This window comes from Coturnix japonica, chromosome 20, assembly GCF_054131305.1.
Source record: "Coturnix japonica strain WE chromosome 20, WE-NBRP24, whole genome shotgun sequence".
Classification (NCBI taxonomy): domain Eukaryota; kingdom Metazoa; phylum Chordata; class Aves; order Galliformes; family Phasianidae; genus Coturnix; species Coturnix japonica.
In genome coordinates this window covers 7,215,042-7,238,686 of record NC_140682.1, presented here as the reverse complement: position 1 = coordinate 7,238,686, position 23,645 = coordinate 7,215,042, and the positions used below count along the sequence as shown (strand labels likewise).

At 46.3% G+C, this 23,645-nt stretch overlaps 3 protein-coding genes across 3 annotated transcripts in view; all 3 read right to left on the bottom strand.

Annotated features, from left to right (window-relative positions):
• Nucleotides 1-23,645, bottom strand: part of LOC146757493 (uncharacterized) — a gene marked incomplete at its 5' end in the record, with an annotated part of 360,734 nt that overhangs the window by 260,866 nt on the left and 76,223 nt on the right. The window lies entirely within an intron of this gene.
• LOC146757498 (olfactory receptor 14J1-like) lies at nucleotides 3,440-4,186 on the bottom strand. Its single transcript, XM_085520655.1, has one exon. The coding sequence runs from the start codon at nucleotides 4,184-4,186 to the stop codon at nucleotides 3,440-3,442; it is 747 nt and encodes a 248-aa protein (XP_085376781.1).
• Nucleotides 21,326-22,291, bottom strand: LOC146757497 (olfactory receptor 14A16-like). Its single transcript, XM_085520729.1, has one exon. It carries the CDS (start codon nucleotides 22,289-22,291, stop codon nucleotides 21,326-21,328), a length of 966 nt encoding a protein of 321 aa, XP_085376855.1.

The window sequence follows — 23,645 nt, the reverse complement described above, 5'->3', positions numbered from 1 at the left end:
CCAACACAAGGAGCTTGGTCAACAAGCAGGAGGAGCTGGAAGCAACTGTGCATCTGACAAACCATAACCTAGTTGCTATTACCGACCCATGGTGGGACCACTGCCATGACTGGAGTGCTGTGATGGATGGTTACAAGCTCTTCAGAATGGATAGATGAGGAAGGAAGCTTGGAGGTGTGGCCCTTTATATTAAAGAGAGTTTTGATGTTGAAAAGCTTGGGCTTCAGAACCATCAAGATGAGTGCATGTTTGTAAGGATCAGGGGAAAGGCCTTTAGGTGTGACATCTTGCTAATGTTCTATTATAGACCACCTAATCAAGATGAATTGATGGGTGAGGCATTCTATGAGCAGCTTTCTGAAGTCACAAGATTGCCAGCACTCATTTTCTTGGGAGACTTCAACTTCCCTGATATATGCTGGGAATATAATAAAGAGCAGAGGAAGCAGTCCAAGAGGTTTCTAGATTGTATGGAAGACAGCTTCCTTACGCAGCTGGTATGAAGGCCCACCAGATGTGGTTCCTTGCTAGACCTGGTCTTCACTAACAGCGAAGGACTTGTAGGAGTTGAGAAGGTTGGGGACTGTCTTGGGCAGCGTGGCCATGAAATGGTAGAATTCTCTGTTCTTGGCGATGTCAGAAGGGTGACTAGCAAAACTACTATCCTGAACTTCTAGAGGGCAGACTTTGACCTGTTCAGGTACAGGCTCTTCATTATGATTAGGCAATGAAGATGAAGAAAGGCTGCTGCCGTCTGTGAGAGTGCAGTGAGCTCTGCCTGGGGATGGCACAGGAGCCAGCTGAGAACTGATTGAAAGTTCTCAAAGAGCAGCAGATTCTGTTCCTTGCTTCCTGATCAGGAAGAACAAGAGGAGGGGGACAAGCAGGTATCTGAGTTACAGCTGGGATGGAATTGTTTTCTTCAGACTGTCTGCTATGGTGCAGTGTTTTGGTTCTAAGAGAAAAACAATGTTGATAACACTCTGGTGTTTACAGCTGCTGCTAAGCAGTGTTCTACAGAGCCAAGGCCATGGTCCGTGGAGTGCTCAAGGAGCTGGGAGGGAACAGACTGCGCACAGAAGACTGGAAGTGACCAAAGGGATGTTTTGTAGCACCTGACAGCAAGCAGAAATTGTATTGAAAGGGGTGGGAGTTCATCTCAGTCTTTTCACTGCCCAGGGCCCAGCTGAGCATCAGTCTGGTGGTGCTGAGCAAGTGCTTGTGCATCACTTGTTACATACTATTCCATATCAACAGATATACAGTGATAACTATTACTCCTCTCCTTTTATCTCTCTTAGTGAACTGCTTTGTTACAACCCACAAGTTGTACTTTTTTCCCCCCAATTCTCTTCCCCATCCCACTGGGAATGGGGCAGTGCACAAAGCACTGTGTGCTGCTGAGCCACATGCTGGATTCAACAACCACCATGATTTGGGTGCCCAAAGAGAGCCTCCCAGGGTTGGGATAACAGCACATCTGTCCAGAGCGAGATAACACAGGGCTTTGTGGGAGCTGGAGAATTGCAGGCCATGATGCTGATAGCTTCCCTATTTGTGGAGCTTGCTGAGTCTTCTCATGAAGCTTCACTGCACAGCTCCTTGCTTGCTGCTTGTTTTCCCTGCTGCATTATTTGTCAACACGGGATGCTGGATTAGGGTATTTATTTTGCTATGCTGTTTGACCTTGGTTTGTATCACAATAAAATTGGCAGCTGAACTGAAGTTTTGTGCACATTCAGCTCTGTAGTCATCTTTGGGTTTCGGAAGTAATATTGTTGATATGATTAGGAATTACACATTTTACATTGTCTTCTCTGGGAGCCCAGGGGTATTCAAGGAGTGACTGGATATTGTGTTGAGGGACATGGTTTAGTGGGAGCTATAGGTAATAGGTGAACGGTTGGACTGCATGATCTTTTAGGCCTTTTCCAACCTTGGTGATTCTATGATTCGGTGATTGAGGTTAAACATTATTCAGGAATATCAGTGAGAGATCTGCCCCAAGGTGAGAAGGCTCTGCATGGCACGGGGTGTGGGATGGTCTGGGCAGCTGCCTGGAGTGGTGGGCACCCCCAGGGCTTTGGAACTTCATCTCTGGGCAACTGCAGGATCCTGAGAAACTGGTAGAATATTGGGGGCAGTTCTGGTGTGGCCCTGGTAGCCCCCAAGAAACACACATGACTGCGGTGTGCCAGATCCAGAGAGCTGGAAATGCTGACAGTGCTGCAGCCTCTGCAACTCTTGGCACAGACCCTGCAGCAGCTCCAAGGTTTTGCCACATGTCCTGCGTTTGCTCCATGCTCTGGACAGATCCCGCTGTCACTCATCCCCTCATAATGAGCTCTGCAGTCACTCCTGCTACTGGTCCTGTAGCTGTTCCAAGTATTGTGATAAGAAAATGAAACAAATTCCTCCCAAGGGAGGTGCACTGTGCCAGGAGGTACAGCCCTGTGGTCCCTCCAACCCCTCCAATGAGCCCAGTGGCTGCTGCAACTTCAGTCACAGGTCCTGCGGTGATTTCAGCTCTGGCAATGAGCTCTACAGTTGCTCCAACTCCTGCAATAGGAAAAGAGCCTCTCCAGTTCCTACAGTGAACCTTGGGGCTGTTAAAAACCCTGCAACAGGTCCTGGACTTGCAAACAGATATGCATATATACTTCTATCATCTATGTATGATATGTACATGTATTAGTACATGCACATATGTTAGCAACTGCATATATTGTATATATGTGAAAATATACTATATATATAAGATATGTATATATGCATATATCATATTTATAATCGTTTTCTTTTTATCTTGACCTTAGACCACAGATTCTAAACCTCAGCACTGCCTTGAGTCCCTTACAGATCTCCTTGGGACTTCTGAAACTATCCCTGCCAGTCAGTGAAATGCATCAGAATATCTTGATGTCTTCTCAGGGAGCAGCTGGTGAGGTACATTCCTTACACCAGCTTTGGAAGAGGCCTCCAGTTCTCTGGACCTGCTCTGAAGCAGCCCTCTTGTTATGGCAGTGCCAGCAAGGAGACCAGCACTGACAGACCTGTTCATATTGCTGGCTACTGACTGGAAAGAGCACAGAAATGAAAAGAGCACTTTGTGCTGCTGTCTGTGGCTGTACCTCCCAAAATCCAGGCAAAGTAGGAAGAAAGAAAAGCTAAGTAAGTCTATTTTGAAAGCTTTTTAGGTATCTTAAAACATATTCAGGGAATATGGTTCCATGTTTACATGAGTTCTTGGAGTGAGAAAATGGAAATTAGGTAGGAAAGAATTTAAATACATTTTTATTTATAAGTTCAATAACATTTTTTTTTTTGCACATTCCTATATCTCACATAATCAAACAGACAAAGATGCATAAAACATGAAGAACCATCACTGGGAATCCTATTGAGGAAGTTGTGCATTTTAATGTAGCTGGAATAGTGCTTATTGCAACACTTTCCTGAGAGCGTGCTTGATCTCCCTGTTCCTCATGCTGTAGATAACAGGGTTCAGTGTTGGAGGAACCACTGCATACAGAAGTGCCACTGTCAGATCCAGGAGTGGGGAGGAAATGGACGGGGGCTTCAGGTAGGCAAAAAAGCCAGTGCAGACAAATAGGGTGACCACAGCCAGGTGAGGGAGGCACGTGGAGAAGGCTTTGTGCCGTCCCTGCTCAGAGGACATCCTCAGCACAGCCATGAAGATCTGCACATAGGACACCACTATGAAAACAAAGCAGCCAAAGGCTAAACTGGAACCAAAAATGAGAAACACAACTTCCCTGAGATAGGTGGCTGAGCAGGAGAGTTTGAGGATCTGGGGGATTTCGCAGAAAAACTGGTTGACAACATTGCCTTGGCAGAGAGGCAGTGAAAACGTACTGGCAGTGTGCAGCAGGGAATAGAGAACCCCAGCGCCCCAGGCAGCTGCTGCCATGGTGGCACAAGCTCTGCTGTCCATCAAGGTCCCGTAGTGCAGGGGCTTGCAGATGGCAACATAGCGGTCATAGGACATGATGGTGAGATGGGAATACTCTGCTGAGATGAAGAAAATAAAGAAAAAGAGCTGTGCAGCACATCCTGTGTAGGAGATGGCCCTGGTGTCCCAGAGCGCGTTGGCCATGGCTTTGGGGAGAGTGGTGGAGATGCAGCCCAGGTCGAGGAGGGCCAGGTTGAGGAGGAAGAAGTACATGGGGGTGTGCAGGCGGCGGTCGCAGGCTACGGCTGTGCTGATGAGGCCGTTGCCCAGGAGGGCAGCCAGGTAGATGCCCAGGAAGAGCCAGAAGTGCAGGAGCTGCAGCTGCCGCGTGTCTGCCAATGGCAGCAGGAGGAACTCACTGATGGAGCTGCTGTTGGGCATCTGCTGTTGTTGGGCTTGGAGTCCTGGTCAGAGACCAGAAGATAATGACAAGTCTAGACCATTTTCAGAGACATTCCTCCTGCAATAATATGAAATGTTTTAATTCTCCTACAACAGTGTACATTTAGCACCATTACTTGCATTTAATTTCATTTTGTTCAGCATTCCTTAGGCAGAAGCAGCATTTGGAGCTCTAACCATTCCTCTTACTTTCTTACCTTATCCTGTCTAGCTGGTTATTTGCATCTGTTTCCTGTCTCGTATCTTTACCCCAACTGCTCTTAGTGCCCCAAAAGCAGCCTCTGTGCCATTCAACTTCAGTTAGAAAAAGCTGCCTCTTTGCAGCTAAAGTGAATTATTCATACCTACAGAAAATGATGATAATTAATATTAATCATCATCCTTCAAAAATGGGAGACTGGAAGCACAAAACGTATGACTGTTCACAAAAAAAGCAACTTACAGATGCAAAATTCTCAGAAGTGTGACAGCCACTTTCTGCCTCCAATTCGTTTTGCCTCAGAACAAGAAATGGGAATCCCCTGCCTTGGATCTCCTCTTCCAAGGGCCCTAGAAAACAGAGTTGTGCAATGGATCTGTGATCCCCCTGCCCCAGGCAGCAGCTGTGGCAGCACAAGCCCTGCCGGGGGCTCCTTCCCCCCACCCGTCTCCCCGCAGCGCCCTGGGCAGCTCCCCGGGCAGGCTGAGTGCTGAGCCTGGCAGGCGGCAGAGTCCCATACCCGGCACACAGCCCCTGGGGCACAGCAGGGACCCTGCTCTGCAGGACAGCCCTGGGCAGCCATCTCAGCTGGAGCAGAAAGCTTTTTCCACAGTAAAGAAACATGCAGTGCCTGCAGTCAGATCTCCTATGGGATGTCCCAGTTATAGTTATCCCTTAATTAAAAGCAGCTCATGGTCAGCTGTGAGACTTACCTTGTCATGGTCTGTGAGCAATGCTCCTGCAGAGAGCTCACAGCCCACTCACACTTCACACTTCCTGTAAGTTCTCTTCAATTTCTCTCCTCTCCTTTTGGGAGCTGCAGGCTGTGCTGTGCACAAGAGCTGCTCCTGGGCACAGCTGTCTCTCTGCAGCCCTGCACACTTTTATGAGCTCCCTGTGTCCCAGGAGCCTTGACAAGCAAGCAGCAGATTATGTCATTTTTATCTTTCCCACTTGTCTCCCCTGACATGTCCCTGGGTCCTCATGGCCAACAGCTCCTGAAAGAAAACAGCATCATGACTGTGCTTTGAAATTCGCTCAATTAACCACCAAATGTCCAGTGGTCAGTGACTGATTGGAGACATATGGGGAGTGCTCCCAGAGTTCGTTTGATGAAACAATAAGGGCAACCAGACAAGGAAGGCGAGGTTTGGACTTTCCCTGTGCAGGACAGTGATCCAGCTGAGGCAGTGCAGGAGTCTCATCCATTGACAGAAATCCTGGAGCTGAAATGGGATTCAGCTCCCCATGGACACACAGTATCATTGGGATTCCTCTGGTTCAGTTTAGAAGTGCACAAGGAGTTGCCTGCGTGTGAGCTCCTGCTCTGAGTCCTTGGTCCTTCAGCTGGGAGGCAGCTGCTCACACACAGACACTGGGTGATGCCCAAGGTGCCTGGGCTGCTCCTGATGTGTGCCAGTGCTTGTAAACCGTGTGGGAAATCCCTGAGATAGACACCTCCTTCCTGGGCATCAGCTGAGGGCCAGAGAGGGGATAGCACCGGCTGTCTGGTGAATTCACATGCAGCTACAAGTGCAGTACAGGGCCTTCAGCAAATCCATGCCCATGGTGTGACCATGTTGCTGTGTCAACTCCAAGGCCCACGATCAGTCTAATTTCTGTGTGCCACCCCCTGCACTCTGATACCATAGATGAGCTATCCAGTCAGGCTATGTCCAGTGATGCTTTTCAATTAGGATGTTTACTTCTGTGGTTTTGCACTAATGCAAACACCAACAAACAGTAAGCTAGAAATATTGATAGAGCTGCAGGCCTGAGCTCCTGTTTGGACCATGGGGACACAGTTTAATGGCTTCCACAACTGCACTGTAGCACAAGGGGGATACCGAGTCTTTAGGATGGATGGGCGAGGAGATAAAGAAGGGTGAATGCCCTCTGTGAGAGTGCACTGAGCTCTGCCTGGGGATGGAAGAGCAGACAGGTCAGAGCTAATGGAAATGGCAAACAGAGGAGACCATCAGTGTCTTTTCCTGTCTTCCTGATCAGGGAGAGTCAATGGAAGGTGCCCTCTGCAGACAGATGGGAATCTGATGTTGTCTGTCCCTTGTCCCATTTGGTGGCCTTTGTCACTCCATTATCTGCGGCAGGGACAGCACAGCAGGGCATGTGGCATCCAGCAGATCCCTGGAGAGCACAGATGGCAGCTTCTTGACCAAGCCATGGAGGAACCAAAGAGGAGAGGTGCTCTGCTGGATCTCATACTCTCCGGCATGGAAGGACTTGTGGGAACTGTGAATGTCAAAGGGGCATCAGTCCATGTGCGAGATGCAAATGTTTCTCTTTTTATTTATTTATTTATTTATTTTGAGGCTGTAAGCTTAATAGTTGATCATAAATGTCAATAAAACTGAAACAAATAATTGAAAACAAAGATGGAAATCAATGAAAATGTGTTAACCCTTCTCAACATGAAAAATTCTCATGAGTCTTGTTCCATTTTAAGTTGTAAATATGAATCTTTGAGGTGATTTGATGTCTTTTTTTTTCTTTTACTGAAACTACAATGTTTTCCAGAACTGTGTTCGCTGGACACAAATGTCTTCAGATTCAGAGACACAGACAGTTGTGCCAGTGCCAATGCCCTGTGACTATAGCCCGGTGCCTGGCGCTACTCTTCCCTGCTGCCTATTTGATGTGCCTCATCCTCCAAGTTTTTTCAGCTCTCCTAAAGAAATGGCCATGGTTAAGGGCATGTTTTCAGCAGGCCATTTGGGCACACACTACTCCCACTGCCCTCCAGATTTCTCCATCCCTTGCTCTTTGTTCAGTCAGATACCTCCCAATTATCTGTCTGATTTCTGGCTTTCAGGGGGATTACTGGAATTTGTTCCATCTCCCCAAAGTCTGATGGAATGTGTTGTCAACTCCTTCACTGTGATTTGATCTATCCCTTCCTATCTATTCTTTTTCTTTTTCTTCTTATACTTTTTCTTTTTCTCAATCACTGTCTCTTTTTTATTAAGGCACGAAGTCTGAAAGATGTTCATTAATGTCAGTAAAAGTGAAAAACAGAGTTGGAGACAAAGATAGAAATCAATGAGAATGTGTTAACCCATCTCAATGTGTGAAATACTCAGAAGTCCTGATCAGTTTTAAGTTGATACCTCTCAACTACCTGGCTGATCTATCCCAGGAAGATTACTGGAATTTGCTCCATCTCCCAGAGTCTGATGGCCTCTGTTGTCAACTACTTCACTGTGATTCAATATATCCTATCCTATCTCAGTTTAAATCATTTCTTTTAAAAATATTCCATATGAAAATCAAACTTCAATAGATGCAGCTTGAACATGGCATGCAGTTGATCACTGTGTTTTACTGTTCATTCAATTGCATCACCTTTCCTTCCATTTGCTGGCCAGATAAAAAAGAGAAATCTTTCCTTGTCCATGTGCAGCTGGTTCTCTGAGGAAAGCCAGTGGGAGTTGGTGCAAAGCAGTTTTAACACTGAGCGGATGAATGCAGAGGAGAAGAGTGATGTGAAGAAAAGTGATGCAAGTCCCATAGGTCCATTGTGAGCAGAAATTGGGTGGGGAGGTTGAGAAGGACCTTTGTCAACACAGTAACAGTACAGAACTCATTGGGACATCCTGGATTGGTATCAGTTGCACAGTGCTGCTTTAAACCCAGCTATAAATAAAGAGACAATAAATTTATAATGGATTCTTTCTCTTTAAGCTCTCTCCAGATATCCCTCCTTTTTGCTGAAGAAGTTCTGATAACCTGAAGAAGATAACAAGATGGCATAAGGCACAGGAGATTCTTTAGGTTATAATTGTCCCAGGGCGCATTTGATGCTGAGTTCATCAACCTCCAGTGCAGAGAGAAGTTTGCACGAAGTGCTCAACAAGACAAAGTCAGAAGTAACAGTGAAGTTTCTTGGAGTATTAATGGGCCCACTGAGGAACATTAACAAGCAAGCTTCCCAAGGGACTTGTTAGAGCAGATAACTGGAAGCCATGACTACAGGCAGGCAAAGGCACTGGCATGCTAAGAAACATCTCCTTTGCCTTACGAAGCAGACAGGTCAAGCCCTGATTGCAAGACCAGAAGGAGGGAGATCCTGTCTCTCATGTTGGCTCAGGGCACTTCCTGTGGCAGTGAGTTGGAAGTCTATATGATGTTAAGTGAAAGACATAGGAACGGAAGAACCCAGGCTCTGCATGTGGTGCAAGGATGCTGTTAAGTTCCTATCCCACATGTGCCCTGTGTCTCATTGCAGGATGTGGGATGTGAGAAGGGCCCAGTCTGAACAAGCAGTCAATCCCTGTGAAACTCTGAACTTCAGATCTCTCAGTTCCAGTGCCCTCCTTTGCACATTCTCCCAGAGTTTGAAGTCCTTTATGTTCTGCGGTGCCCAGAAGTGCACCTAGAGCTGCTAGTGAGGCAGTAGCAATGCAGAGCAGAGGGATGATCCTTTCCCTCACCCAGCTGGCAATAAGTTGCTTCATGCACTCCAGGGGACTGTTGGCTTTCCTGGCTGCCTTGGCACACTGCTGACTCACATTGAGTGTGATGCTGACCAGCACCCCAACCCTTTCCAGTCAGTCTCCTCTCCAGTGTCCCATATCCAGTCAGTGTGTATGTCCAGCATTGCCCCTACCCAGGTGCACAATCAGGCACTTGTTCTTGTTATACTTTATGCACTTGGTGCATAGTACCAATTGGTACCCACTTCTCTGACTTTTCCACATCTCTCTGCAAGTCCTCTCCACCCTCAGTGGAGGCAACAGCACTTCCTCATCTGGTCTCATCAGCAAACTTGCTCAGAACATCTTCTAGTCCTGCATGCAAGTCATCTGCATAAACATGAAAGGAAAGTGGCCCCCAAATGGAACCCTGGGGACCCCGACAGTGACCATCTACCAGCCCAATGGAACCCACTGACTATAATCCTTTGGGACAGAACTACTGGCCAACTGCTCACCCACCACATTGTGTTTCTGTCTAGCCATATGCAGAACATTCTGTCCAGAAGGTTGTGAGAAACAATGTCAAAATCTCCACTGAAATCCTCAAGGATTACATCAACTGGCTTCCCTTGGTCAACTAAACGGATAACTGTGTCACAAAATGAGCTTAAATTAAACAGGACCTTCGCCTCACAAACTTGTGTTGGCTGCGACCAATGACAGAATTGTCCTTCAGCTGTTTTTCCATAACTCCCACCATCATTTTCTCCATAATTTTACCAGGCTCTGGACTGACAGGTCCATAATTGCCCATGTCATCTTTCTTGCTCTTCCTTACAATGAGTCAACATTTGCCAGCTTCCTGTCAGCTGGTATGACCCTAGACTTCTTTAGATGCAATTGAAATGAGAGCCCAGAGCACACTAAGGTGTCATCATTGAAAGAAAGTAGATGTGCCATAGCTTTGCAATGACTTGAACTCCAGAGTATGCCACAAATGCAGCAGAGGTGAAGATTTGCCTCTTCTGTAGTGAACTCATTCATTTGGTAAGCAGAATAACACTACCTGATACATGGGGACTGTGTCTCTGCTCTGCTCTGCTCAGCTCACAGGGCAGCGGTGCAGGGTGTTGCTCTCATGTCAGTGCAGGTAAACTTGCTTTAACCCTTTTTCCTCTGTAAATGCTTCCTCTATTTGTATGCTCAGATACACTTCCACATTCCCTCAAGTACACTTTCATATATCATTAACAATTACAATTTCTTATACCAACAAAACAGTTTGTCAAACAGTACAGTTCTTCAGTTCACATAAACTCCCTTAATACAGTCTGTATTCTTCAGCTATAAACACTGTGCCACAGAACCAGCACTGACTGAACCACCTCCCTCACACACTTCCTCGCAAGCAGTACATAGTATTACATAAATGGGTTGATACTCATTGGTTGGGTGGAATGTACACCTCTCCTCAGGACAATCTTACTAATCTACAGAGTACAAACTCCTGTCTTCTTACATACAAGCAGAAAGTACATATGAGTGGACAGACAACACAGTCTTTCACTTTGTCCATGTCTGGCCATTTCCCTCACAGGAGGAAGGAAACATGGATCGGGACTCGGCACTCACCCTGCAGCTGTTCTGTGTCTCACTCACACCACACTCACTCTGACATTTAGATCAAAAACCATGGTTTATTCATACTACACAATGCTGACAACGTTTTCTAACTGGAATCTTAATTACACTCATACACTGGTCGACCAGTTGCAAACGTTAATGTTTTTCCCAGAGTCGGCTTGACACACGGTACCAAACACTTAAAGCAGATGATAATATTGAACATACAACCTATAAGCCCCGTGATTACACCTTGGAGAACCCAGGCTACCATTTGACAGGCTATCCACTATATCCCATACCCGTAGGAGAGACCAACCTAGGTCCCTCCTATTGCCAACCACCTGGGAGAGAGTATTTGTTCTTGTTTCCATTCATATGACATACAGTTCCCTTTCATAGGAACTCACCCAAGGAGTCTTCCTACCCCAGCTGGCAACCAAAGCCATGAGCTCACCTCCCTGGGAGCAGCACGTATGGCTGTAAACTGTGTAGGATGTCTCCTCAAGACATATGGGCTCCACTTACCATACACATACCTGGTCCACCTATGGGTGGACTGTCCCTGCAGTGATCAGGTGAGGAAGGGAGTCCTTCAGAGAAATCTCAGGGTGCGCCAAAAGTGTCTCCCTCTCAGCTGGTCCTGCAGCGAACAGAGCTGGTCCCACCTGGGCCGCCAAATTGACTACAGGAATTGAACTCTATAACCTCTATAACTGATACAGTCTCCCATGACGTACTTATAACAAAGCTGAGGAAGTATGGGATAGGTGAGTGGACAGTGAAGTGGGTCGAGAATTGGCTGACTGGCAGAGTGCAGAGGGTTGTCGTTGGCGGTGCAGTGTCTGGCTGGAGGGCTGTAACTAGCGGCGTCCCCCAGGGGTCTGTGCTGGGTCCGGTCTTGTTCAACATCTTCATCAATGACCACCCTCAGCAAGTTTGCTGATGACACGAAGTTGGGAGGATTGGCTGACATGCCTAAAGGCTGTGCTGCCATTCAGCGAGACCTGGACAGGCTGGAGAGCTGGGCAGTAAGAAACTGGATGAGGTTTAACAAAAGCAAGTGTAGAGTCTTGCACCTAGGGAGAAATAATTGCATGCACCAGTACAGGCTGGGGGATGAGCTGCTGGAGAGGAGCTCTGCTGAGAGGGACCTGGGCGTCCTGGTGGACGACGCATTGGCCATGAGCCAGCAGTGTGCCCTTGTAGCCAAAAAAGCCAATGGCATACTGGGGTGTATTAAAAAGAGCGTGTCCAGCAGGCCGAAGGAGGTGATCCTCCCCCTCTACTCTGCCCTGGTGAGGCCTCATCTGGAATATTGTGTCCAGTTCTGGGCTCCCCAGTAAAAAAAAGGCAGGGATCTCTTAGAAAGAGTCCAGCAGAGGGCCACTAAGATGGTGAAGGGCCTGGAGCATCTCACCTATGAGGAGAGACTAAGCAAACTGGGTCTGTTTAGCCTTGAGAAAAGAAGGCTGAGAGGGGACCTGATCCAGGTCTATAAATATTTGAGGTGTGGGGGGCAAAGTGGTGAGGCCAGACTCTTTTCAGCATTGTGTGGAGGAGGGACAAGGGGAAACAGACAGAAACTGGACCATAGGAAGTTCTGCACTAATGTGTGCAATAACTTCTTTATGGTGAGAGTGACAGAGCACTGGAACAGGCTGCCCAGGGTGGTTGTGGAATCTCCTTCTCTGGAGATATTCAAGACCTGCCTGGATGCCGAGCTGTGCGACGTGGTGTAGGGAACCTGCTTTGGCAGGGGGACTGGACTCAGTGGTCTCTGGAGGTCCCTTCCAACCCCTACAATTCTGTGATTCTGTGAATATCATGGGGTGGTTTGGATGGGGAAAGACTACCCCTTTGAATGACCTTTTGTCAGGGCATGTCCTGGGATTCCTAGGATCCTCAAAATGCAGCATTGCTTCTGTCACTGAAAAATGGGGCCCTGTGTGGGACGGAGGGAGGGTCCATGAGTCCCTGGCCCACCTGACTGAGTATTTCCATGGTCTTAGCAAAGACATACTTACAACTTGAGAATGAGAGTTAGCTGCGTTCATGGTGGCATGGCCACTGCTGATGGCCTTGAACTGTCTGAACATAACTGAAGAGGCTCAGGCTGATGCAAATCAGCTATTGAATGACAGTGTTGAAAAACTGGAAAGACAGGTGGCAGTTTTGATGGGGAAAAAACCTAATTCAATCATTCTCCTATGGAAGATCAGGAACATCTCTCTGGAAGACCATGGGGACCCTGTACAAGGGAATCTGTATAAAATGGACTCTGTAAATGAAGGCACTAAAAGGTCAAATTTTGAGGTTCCATTTGGACTAGATCTATTTGAGATCTGACTGATTGTAACCCAAAAATGAAAAAAAAAAATAAAAAAAATGCAGGATAGGCTGGTGGGAGTGCCCTGACCAGTATCCAATCCCCCAAACCCTGCTGCCCATAATACAGCAGCTGAACTGATGGATATAGTACAGTGGTTTAGACAGAAACCAAGAGAGTATGCCAGCATAGCTGCTCTGGTTATGGGACATGGAGGCAGAAAGCGCTGTGGTGAACGGACTGGAAATTTCAAAACTGACATCCATTACTACTCACCCTGCACTCAGGCAAAGACTGTATGCTCTGTCCAACATAATGAGGATAGCCATTTGATCAGTGAATGATTTATGGCTGTGTGTCATATAACATGGCCAAATAAGAATGACATAGCATTAAATATCAGCCTGTGGTCCTCTATGGAGGACTAACAAAATTATATTAGAGAATTAGGCATGAAAGAGGCAATCTATGAAGATGATTTTGAGAGCCCAGTCAATAAATTTTTCATCAGGAATGAGGGATCTCATCCTACAGCCATCACCTTTACATCAGGATGGGTCTATGTTATCAATACTGAACCCCCCAGTGGCCCTCAGGTGCTGTAATACAACAGGCTGCCCAATTGATGGGGAGACAAGAGTGCCTATGGCCAGATGCAGGCTCTGAATGGTGGTGAAAAGGTCAGAGAACCATCTGCTGCCATGACTTAGGCGTCCAGCCCCTAAGGTAATCTAGTCTGGACCCATTAGGGTCTTGAGACAACATATGTTTAAAGACCAGATTAGAGCAGGAGTTCAGTTTAAAAAGATTGATGGACAGCATAATCAGGAAAAAATATCTGTTAAACAGGCCCAAGCACTGAGTATTTATAGTCCAACCTTTTAAGCCAAACTAGATGTGAATGTAACTCAAGAAGGGTCTGGATGGGGGCTCTGGCAGAGCCAGAGTTCTTTGTGAACCCCTATGAGGTTTTGGCCACAGGTTTGGCATGGAGCAGAATAAAGATACATCACAGTTGAAAAGCATTTATTGGCTACCTATTCTACACTACAGGTGGTAGAACCAGTAACTCAGATTTCAGAGGTTATCGTTAAACAACAAGGCCAGTCCAGGGGTGGGTAAAAGATCTAACACACATCTCTATGATGGGGGTGGCCCAATCACAAGCAGTGGTGCGCTCAGTTGTTCTGCTTCCCTGCTCCTCAAGTAGTTAGGAGAAATCTATGCCTGTTGCGTGTTCGAGTGCATGCGCAATGCCATGTGGACGGCTTATCACAATAGAGATTGGCGGATTTGCTGCGTAGACCGGTCAGAACTCAGATCTGCGTTGTGCTTCCTGCGGCACCAAACGCCCAACAGTGGCAGTTCCGTGTATTGGCCAGCAGGTGGCAGCAGAGACCACGGAAAGAACTTCTGCGGGACAGACCCTGGGGATCCGTTCTCTTTTGATTATAGGGGAAGAACACAAAGATGGAAGAGGAGGGAAGGGGGAAAAAAATAAAAGAAAAAAAGAAAAAATCAAACCACAGCAAACAAATAAAACCTTCTCCAAACGTAGCAAATGTGAATGTCTGTCAATAAATAAATGAGTAATTGAATTGATGTCCATTTCCCCTCCCCCTCGCCCCCCTTCAACTTCCGAGATGAAAAAACACCTGGTATCAATTGGACAGATGCACACAGTGAAGCCAGGGATGGTCTGAAATGCAAAGCAGCTGAGCAGCTTTTAGAAGAAAACAGAGTAGTAACAACTTCTGTACCTACATTCACCACTCTGAGATCCTGTCTGGGTCACCCAAGGCTTGTAAATAACCACTGGGTCGGTTCTGATGTCGAGTGATTTGTTGTCAGTTCTCTCATGGTTCTCTGGTCAGTTCTCCGGTGCCAGGATCTGCCACAGGGCATTCTGACCACGGGCATCATGTTTCTACGCTGCCGCCTGCATTTAACAGGCAATGGGAGTGCCCAGCATGTGCAAGGCAGCACCTCTTTCACACCACCAGAATGTTTAAGGCTGTTGGGATTGTTGTTAGCGTCCCATTAACACTGAGGCTAGAGATACCCTTAGGATTGACATTACTATTAGCATTACTTTGATGGTGCCCTATCTGGGTCATTTCCAGGGGATGTCAGGAGTAAGGCACAGTGTCAGGAGAAAAAGAACAGACTCTGTTACTTTATAAACATGATAATAGAGAGAGTTCATTGGAAAAAATACAACTCTTAAATAATACAAAGCATGCTTCTGATTGGATGCAGGCATCATCTGGGCTCTGATTAATATTACTTTTAAGGTAAAGATTATTGTTACCTTAATGATTGTTTTTTGGATTATGATCAGGGTTAAGGTTCCTTTTGCTACAAACTTCTAGCATCATTTTTGTTGTTACATTTGGAGTTAGGGACGATTTTAGAATCAGGGTAAGGGTTAGGATTAGAGTTACATTGCGGGTTAATGCTGTTATCTTTACAGCTCCTGTGAGGGTTGGGGTCTGGGTCAGGTGTTTAAAAAATGAAATGAAAAAAGAATAAAAAAAATATATTGAAAGCTTCAGATTTCATTAATCTTTGTGGGAATCATATAATGTGCAACTCAGATCTACCTCTTCGGGCAGTGACTGCCTGTAAATTTGCTAGAGCCTAATATAATATGGCCTTGTGCTTTCCGCTAACTCACCTTCATTTCATTTTCATTAAATTTGCTTGGTAGTCAGATTTTGGTGTGTGGATATTTTAAAACAATCTAACTGACATTAGCAAAAAATTAAAAATAAATAAATAAATGCACGACAGCATCAATTGTATCAATTTTTATAGATATGAAGAGCAGTTTTCCTTAGTTTTCTATGCCTCTTTACTTTCTTACCCTCTCCCCTTGTGTGAGAAACTCTCAAAGTCAAAGATTTCTAGTTAGGCAAAGATGGCAGCGATAGCAGCAGTGCTTATTCATTATTGCAATACTGCACGCACATCCCCTGTTGGCAAGGGAGAAATTGCACACCAGTCAGTGAAATCAATTCTGTTCTGTGCCCTAAACCCAATGCAGGTGATGCTCTCATGGCTCTCATTGGTTGAGCATCACAGGCTCACAGACTCCTCGAGACTGTTGCTAGGATTCATTTCCATATAAGGTCAATTACCAAACTCTTGTTTTTAGATCTGCCTTGTACTTTTCTGCGGAGAGAGAAGGGCAATGTTTCCAAAAGTCAGTACATTCATTCTGTCCTGTGCTGGGCTCTACCCACCCTGTGTATTTATCTTGTGCTTGTCTCAATTCTCCCCATGTCAGAATGCCCCCAGTCTGAACTTAACTCTGTTCAGCAACTTTCTTGGTGGAAAAACTACTTATAAAGCTGTTTTACAAGAGGGTTATACATTCAGTTAGGGCCTACCCTATGTACTGAAAATACTGGAAAATTCCACTGCAAAAACACAATCTACCTCTCCCATCTGTGCAGCCTTGCAGACCCAGAGCATGCCAGGTTATTTCTGCTTTCATAGCATTTGCATGCTGTAGGGTGAGCAAAAGGTTCTGCTGCTTGATTCTTCTGCAAGAGCTGCCTACCGGCAAATGGTTGCAGGGATGGAGGATGTGACAGAAAGCATTTGTCTCCACAAGAGCATAGTTACATTCAGTGCAGAGAGTGTGAGAGTCAGGTTGGTGTGGAAAAGCACTGACACGCTGGGGATGATGCAGTGCTCACATGTCTGACATTACTGTCAGAAGGATGGTGCTGTGTTGTGCTTCTACCTTTGGCAGCCCCTGGAGAAATGCTGTGGCACACAGAACACCTTTGTATTGCACTGACTGCTGCCATGCAGCATGGATTTAACACACCAAATCCAGAGGAGCATGACTGCATCTAACTTCCCTGAGAAAAACTCCTGTAGCTGAAGAGATGAGGAGGCAGCTGCTCATCTGCAGAACAAGCAGTACTGCCAGACATTGGGCCAGGCGAGCACCTCCTGCTGCAGCGTGATGATGACAGGGCTGGAGATGATCTGCAAAGCCAGCTTAAAAGTGGGAGACATGAGTCAACATGGCAGGAGGACAGAGGTGTTAGGGAGCAGCCAAGGCATCAAAGAGTATCAGAAGGCTTTGAAAAGTATCACAAAGTGACAGCCAGGAAGGCTGGGATTATCATGAGCAGCAACCTGGATGCTAGAGATTATTTGCTCCCATACAAAATGGTAGAGATCTTGCTGCAGACATCCCAAAGCCAGGCAAAATGGGAACCCAGAGCTCTGCCTGCACGAACCCCACAGCCAGAGTGTTGCAAGCTGAGCTGCCTTGCTGTTTGTTGCATTCATCCCAATCCCTGTGAATGAAGACTCGGAATGCAGTCAAGGCGATGACTGAGCATGAGAGTGACTTTATTCAATAAAAGACAGGAGGGCTTGAGAGGTCAAGGGTGAAGATGGGACTCCTCTTGTCAAGATGAGAGTGGCTCAGAGCTTGTGCTGCTGCCTGGTGCCTGGGACTGGCAGCCTGACTCTAAGTCCCCATCTAAGATGCTCAGCTTCACCTCACTGATGCTGACCTGCTCCTGCATGGTGGTGCTGCTGCTGGGGCACTCGGGCTGTGCTTGGGATGGGCAGCACTGCAAAGGCGCTGGGTCACAATCCAGGCAGGTGACTGCTGTGTCTGGCAGGCTCAGGTCAGCATCTTCAGCAGAGCCAGGAGATATGAGAGCATGAACGTGGATGAGCCCCTTGTGTCCATCACTGTTACCATGTGGAAGGCTGTCATCCAAATTGCAGCGATTCGTGCTTAATAAGAAATCTCCATTGATTGAAACACACTGCACATCACTACTTGGTTTGGATCTTTGGGGTTGACAAGGGCTCGAATCACCTAGGAAGGCATAGAAACACAAGGGTTAGTGTCAAACATTTCCAAGTTGAATCATGAAAGGTTGTTGATATTTGGTAATAGAGTGGCGTCAGGAAGAAGCAAATAGGCTTCAAGCAACTTCAAGAGCCACTGTCTTGAAAGTGATCCTCGTGCAGTTCCAGCTCATGTGTTGTTTCACTGTAATCCGCTTCTTTGGGTCTACCTAGTGGGCAGCAGCACTCGAGCTGTTACTGATATCACTGAAAAGAACTGGAGACAATTGTTCTATTCCTAAGAGCTTCAAGATGTCTAGAAGCACAAATAGAAACTAGCAGTATTTCATCACTTCACCAAAAGGAAGGTCAAACACCTGAGCTGTGAAGAGCAGTTACAGAACCTATGCATAAGATCACACCAGACATACTTTGTTCTAACAACAGTTATGGCACATAGTCCATTTCCTTCAATATTCCCAAAATGAAATGATGTGGAGCATTACAGGGAAAGAAACACTGCACACAGACACTATGACCCTGATTATACTCAAGCAGCAGACTTAAAACAAGTCAGAGTTTTAGATTCCAGGATATTTCAGGACCTATCATGTGTGAAATTCAGTTACACAACAGTGCCTAGGTGCCTGCGTTTCAAGCAACTTTCAGATCACAGCCATGTAAAATAAAAACAAATTCAGTGCAGAAATAGCAAGCCTGTACCTTAATACTCATGAGATTATCCATTTTTTATAGCACTCTGACTAAGTTCTAAAACTTGCTCATCCCAGTTCACTTCAACAAGTTCCACCAGTTCAAGCAACGCAGTTCTGAGATCCTGTGTATGTTATGCAGATAGAATTGAACAGCGCAGAAATAATCTCTGACAGCTTTAAGAGCTCCGTTCTGCTTACAAACCCTCAGTCCAAAATTATTCGCAGTTTTAAGGAAATGAACACCTGAAGCAGTTGGATCATCTGCCATTTGCCGCATTCTGCTTCTTGGCATCATGATTAGCACAAAGGGTTTTCTGCTGTCCTGCAGAGATGGACAAAGTCCTGCTTACAAATGGACCAAGTTTCAGTGTACAGCAGAGTTTGTACCAGACTAAAAAGCCACGTCATTCAATTCATGTGCTCAGGTTGTTATGCACTCCGAAAGGAAACAGAACTAACTGTTGGATTCTGAAGGCAATCTGTGGGGTCCTACATTACCTCCTGATTCTGGAAGAAGAAATTCTAATAGCAAATGCAGAACTTTGATCTTTGTAGACATGAGAAGAGCTGGCATTTAGGAACATTCATTTCAGGGAAATCAAATGATGTGTCTATATTTTTACTACAGATAGTATAGGGAGCAGCCAGTTGAAGAACCAGATACAAAAAATCCAGCCCATTGGCAGGAAAATACTTCTCCTTAAATTCTGTATGCTATCATGGTACAGAATTAGGCTACAGTGCCACATAGGCCAACCAAGTGTAGAACCAAATCCACAAAATACTGGTAGACAAAGCAGCAAAAACAGGGACAATATTCAGCAGACAGGCCTTTCTACCCACAGCTCAGCATGTTCTGCCATCCGAAAAGCAAGGCCTCTTGTCAAGCTCAGCTACTTCCCTTCTCAGTGTATTCTAGCACAACTGATAACCCACTAGTATCCTCCTGTAGAGTGCCATCACATTGTCATCATCCAAAGGGAAAACCCACACAGCAGAGCATACAGCACTACACCCATGCTCCAAATATCCGCCTGAAAAACAAAAAGACAAGCTTACAAACCTGAAGCACCTCAAATGGTGCAGACAGACTGTATTGTCTGCCCTTGCCAAAGCCCACATATAGCCCATGAAAAGCTGGCTCTTTCCCTCAGGAAAAAAAAACCTTATCGTCCCAGAGAAAGCATATAACCCTCATTCAATTGTTCTTCCACTCAGCTTAGAGCACTACTAAAGCCAGCATCTTCATCTTAGCTCATCACACTGCTGCAGTTCCTTTTACAAGGATTTCACTGGGAAAAATGAAATCAAAGCCGTCACAAGGGATTTAGCACAGTTACATGTTACTGGATATGAGAGCTGTCAGCACAGTCACCTGTCAGGCTTTGCTGCTGTTCTATTTATGTATAGGCACAACAAGGTTCAGACACCTCACAGTGCAATTCTCACTTTGACTGTAAAGAAAAAGGAGGCTTGAAAAGCAGTGTGTGGAAAACAAAGAAACAAGAATTAGAACAACAGTGGGGCCATGGCAATTGTAGGAATTGCTCCGCCTTTAACAGCAGAGCGATTCAAGAAGTACGAGGACATTCCAAACCAGACCAGTTTGGACGGATTAACAACTGCAAGTAGTGGGTTTCAAAATTCCAGACATGAAATCAAAGCTGGAAAAACTCTTTGCATTTACATCTCTCAATTTTTAGTACATTGTGCATTACAACGGAAACAATTCTTCACATACAACTTGGAAGCTAAAGACAAGTCTGACAAAACAGACTGCACAGAAATGATGGATAATTAACAGAGCAAATTGCTCTTTCAAACACTTAGTAATAGAAAGAGATCTCTGAAGTTGCTGTTCTGTAGAGCACCAAAGCAGTCGCTTGAGGCAGTTCAGGATTAGCCAGAGACAAACCAGCCAGCTGTGTGAACTGAGACCAATTGCAATTTTCCAGTCTGCGGCCACTGACAGCTTCTGAGAGCTACCAAGCGATGCAACCTAGCAGAATTCAGAAGGGAAACCAAGAGAGCCTACCTGAGCTCCACTGCCTTTAAATGCTCTGTGGAGACATTTGGGTGATTTTGCATGGCTGAAGCAACTCTTTATTGCTTTGTATTACTGCAATCATCTTGCTTGTTTTAATGTACGTTGAAATGAGGTGTGTATTACGGCAGTGTAAAACCAGTGGGAATAGCTATGAAGAATACAAAATGAACAAGCTAAGACAGAAAGTGGAGAGCAGAAGTTATTTGAAATCTTCCCTTTCCCAGAATGTAGTAATCAAGCAAAAGTATTTGTAAAGTCCAAGAAAAGAGGGATTGAGTTTGAACAAGGGGGCAATCTAAGGCTTAACTATTGCAGAGGGTCTTGGTTAAGCAGGATGTCAGGTCAGATGAGAAAAGAATATTTTGAAACTCCACTGTCAGCGTTATGGGGAACACTGGGCAAGGGACCATCTGGAAACGGTTGCAGGCTGAAGTCAACGCACAGTTTGATGAACAGCCATGTGCTTCCTGCTGGATTGTGGGCTTCTGAGAACATCTGACCCCGACTGCCCAGAAATGTCTCAAGAAGGAGGACAGACAGAGTCACTGCACATCCTTAATTTTTTTAAGGTTCACGGAGAGCCTAATTCATTATGTACAGTGCGTCTGGGCTACACTTAAAAGTTACAAGCTGAAGAGGAATTGATTTGAATAATGAGTTTTTAGTAAAAAGCATTACAGTATTTTAAAAAAAAAGAATAAGATTTAATACATTACACTTATAAAAATCGATTGAAACAAAACAAAACAAAGAGTTTGCAACAGTAAAAAGCTGCATTATATGTCATGAATTCCAATAGACGAGCAATTCACTGCCTTTAAAACACATCTGGTTATCACTTCCCTCATAGCATTCTTGACTTCGTGGTTCCTCATGCTGTAGATGAGGGGGTTTACTGCTGGAGGCATGACTGAGTACAGAAGTGCCACCATCAGGTCCATGGATGGGAAAGAAATGGACAGGGGCTTCAGGTAGGCAAAAAAGCCAGTGCTGAGAAACAGGGAGACCACGGCCAGGTGAGGGAGGCACGTGGAGAAGGCTTTGTGCCGTCCCTGCTCAGAGGGCATCCTCAGCACAGCAAGGAAGATCTGCACATATGACACCACTATGAAAACAAAGCACCCAGAGGCTAAAATGACACTAAAAATGAGAAACACAACTTCCCTGAGATTTGATTCTGAGCAGGAGAGCTTGAGGATCTGGGGGATTTCACAGAAAAACTGGTTGACCACATTGCCTTGGCAGAGAGGCAGTGAAAATGTACTGGCAGTGTGCAGCAGGGAATTGAGAACCCCAGTGCCCCAGGCAGCTGCTGCCATGGTGGCACAAGCTCTGCTGTCCATCAAGGTCCCATAGTGCAGGGGCTTGCAGATGGCAACGTAGCGGTCATAGGACATGATGGTGAGAAGGGAATACTCTGCTGAGATGAAGAAGAGAAAGAAAAAGAGCTGTGCAGCACATCCTGTGTAGGAGATGGCCCTGGTGTCCCAGAGGGCGTTGGCCATGGCTTTGGGGAGAGTGGTGGAGATGCAGCCCAGGTCGAGGAGGGCCAGGTTGAGGAGGAAGAAGTACATGGGGGTGTGCAGGCGGCGGTCGCAGGCTACGGCTGTGCTGATGAGGCCGTTGCCCAGGAGGGCAGCCAGGTAGATGCCCAGGAAGAGCCAGAAGTGCAGGAGCTGCAGCTGCCGCGTGTCTGCCAATGGCAGCAGGAGGAACTCGCTGATGGAGCTGCTGTTGGACATCTGCTGTTGTTGGGCTTGGAGTCCTGTTCAGAGTGCAGAAGATAATGACAAGTCCAGACCATTCTCAGAGACACTCCTCCTGCTATAATATGAAATGTTTTCATTCTCCTACAACAGTGTACATTTAGCACCATTACTTGCATTTAATTTCATGTTGTTCAGCATTTCTTAAGCAGAAGCAGTATATGGAGCTCTAACCTTCCTCTTATTTTCTTATTCCTCCTCCCTGGATATTTTCATGTGCTTCATGTCTCATATCTTTAACCCAACTGCTCTTAGAGCCCCAAAACAGCCTCTGTGCCATTCAGTGTGAATTCTAAAAAACTGCCTGCTTGCAGGTTAATTATTCATGTCTACTGAAAATAGGGATATTTTCAATTGGTTCCATCCTTCAGGAAATGGGATACTGAGAGCACATCATGTGTGACTGTTCTCAAAACAAGCAATTGATTGAAGAAAAATTCTCAGAGCTGTGACAGCCCCTTTTACATTTCTGCCTCCAATCCTTTCTGCATTCCCCCAGAACAGGAAATTGAAACCCGCTGCATTGGCTCTGCTCTTGCAAAGTACCCTCAGAAACATACTGTTGTGCAGTGGAGCTGTGATCCCCTGCCCCAGGCAGCAGCTGTGGCAGCACAAGCCCTGCCGGGGGGCTCCTTCCCCCCACACGTCTCCCCGCAGCGCCCTGGGCAGCTTCCCGGGCAGGCTGAGTGCTGAGCCTGGCAGGCGGCAGAGTCCCATACCCGGCACACAGCCCCTGGGGCACAGCAGGGACCCTGCTCTGCAGGACAGCCCTGGGCACCCGCCTGCAGCCCCGGCTGCACAGCCTGCAGCTGTGCTGGGACACGCAGCCTTCAGGGCTTTGATTTCATACTGCAGCACAGAAGCCCTCAGCTGGAACCGAAGTCTTTTTCCACAGTAAAGGAACATGCAGTGCCTGTGGCCATGTCTTCTATGGGATGTCCCACATTTATATAATCCTCTATTAAAAGCAGCTGCATTACCTACTGCAAGAGACTTACCATGTCATGGTCTGTGAGCATTGTTCCTGCTGTGTCCTCACAGCTTTCTCACACAGTACACATCCTCTAAGTTCTCTCCAATTTTTCTCCTCTCCTCTGTCACCTGCAGGCTGTGCTGTGCACAAGAGCTGCTCCTGGGCACAGCTGCCTCTCTAAAGAGCTGCACACTTTTATGAGCTCCCTGTGTCCCAGGAGCCTGGTCCAGCTCAGCATAAGATGATGTCAGTTTTTATGTTTCCCACTCACCTCCCCTGAGATGTCCCTGGGTCCTCATGGCCATCAGCTCCTGAAAGACAACAGTGTGCTTTGAAATCTGCTCAATTATCCACCAG

Excerpts from the sequence above, each read along its gene's own strand:
- LOC146757498 (XM_085520655.1), bottom strand. The coding sequence starts at position 4,186 with ATGTACTTCTTCCTCCTCAACCTGGCCCTCCTCGACCTGGGCTGCATC.
- LOC146757497 (XM_085520729.1), bottom strand. The coding sequence starts at position 22,291 with ATGTCCAACAGCAGCTCCATCAGCGAGTTCCTCCTGCTGCCATTGGCA.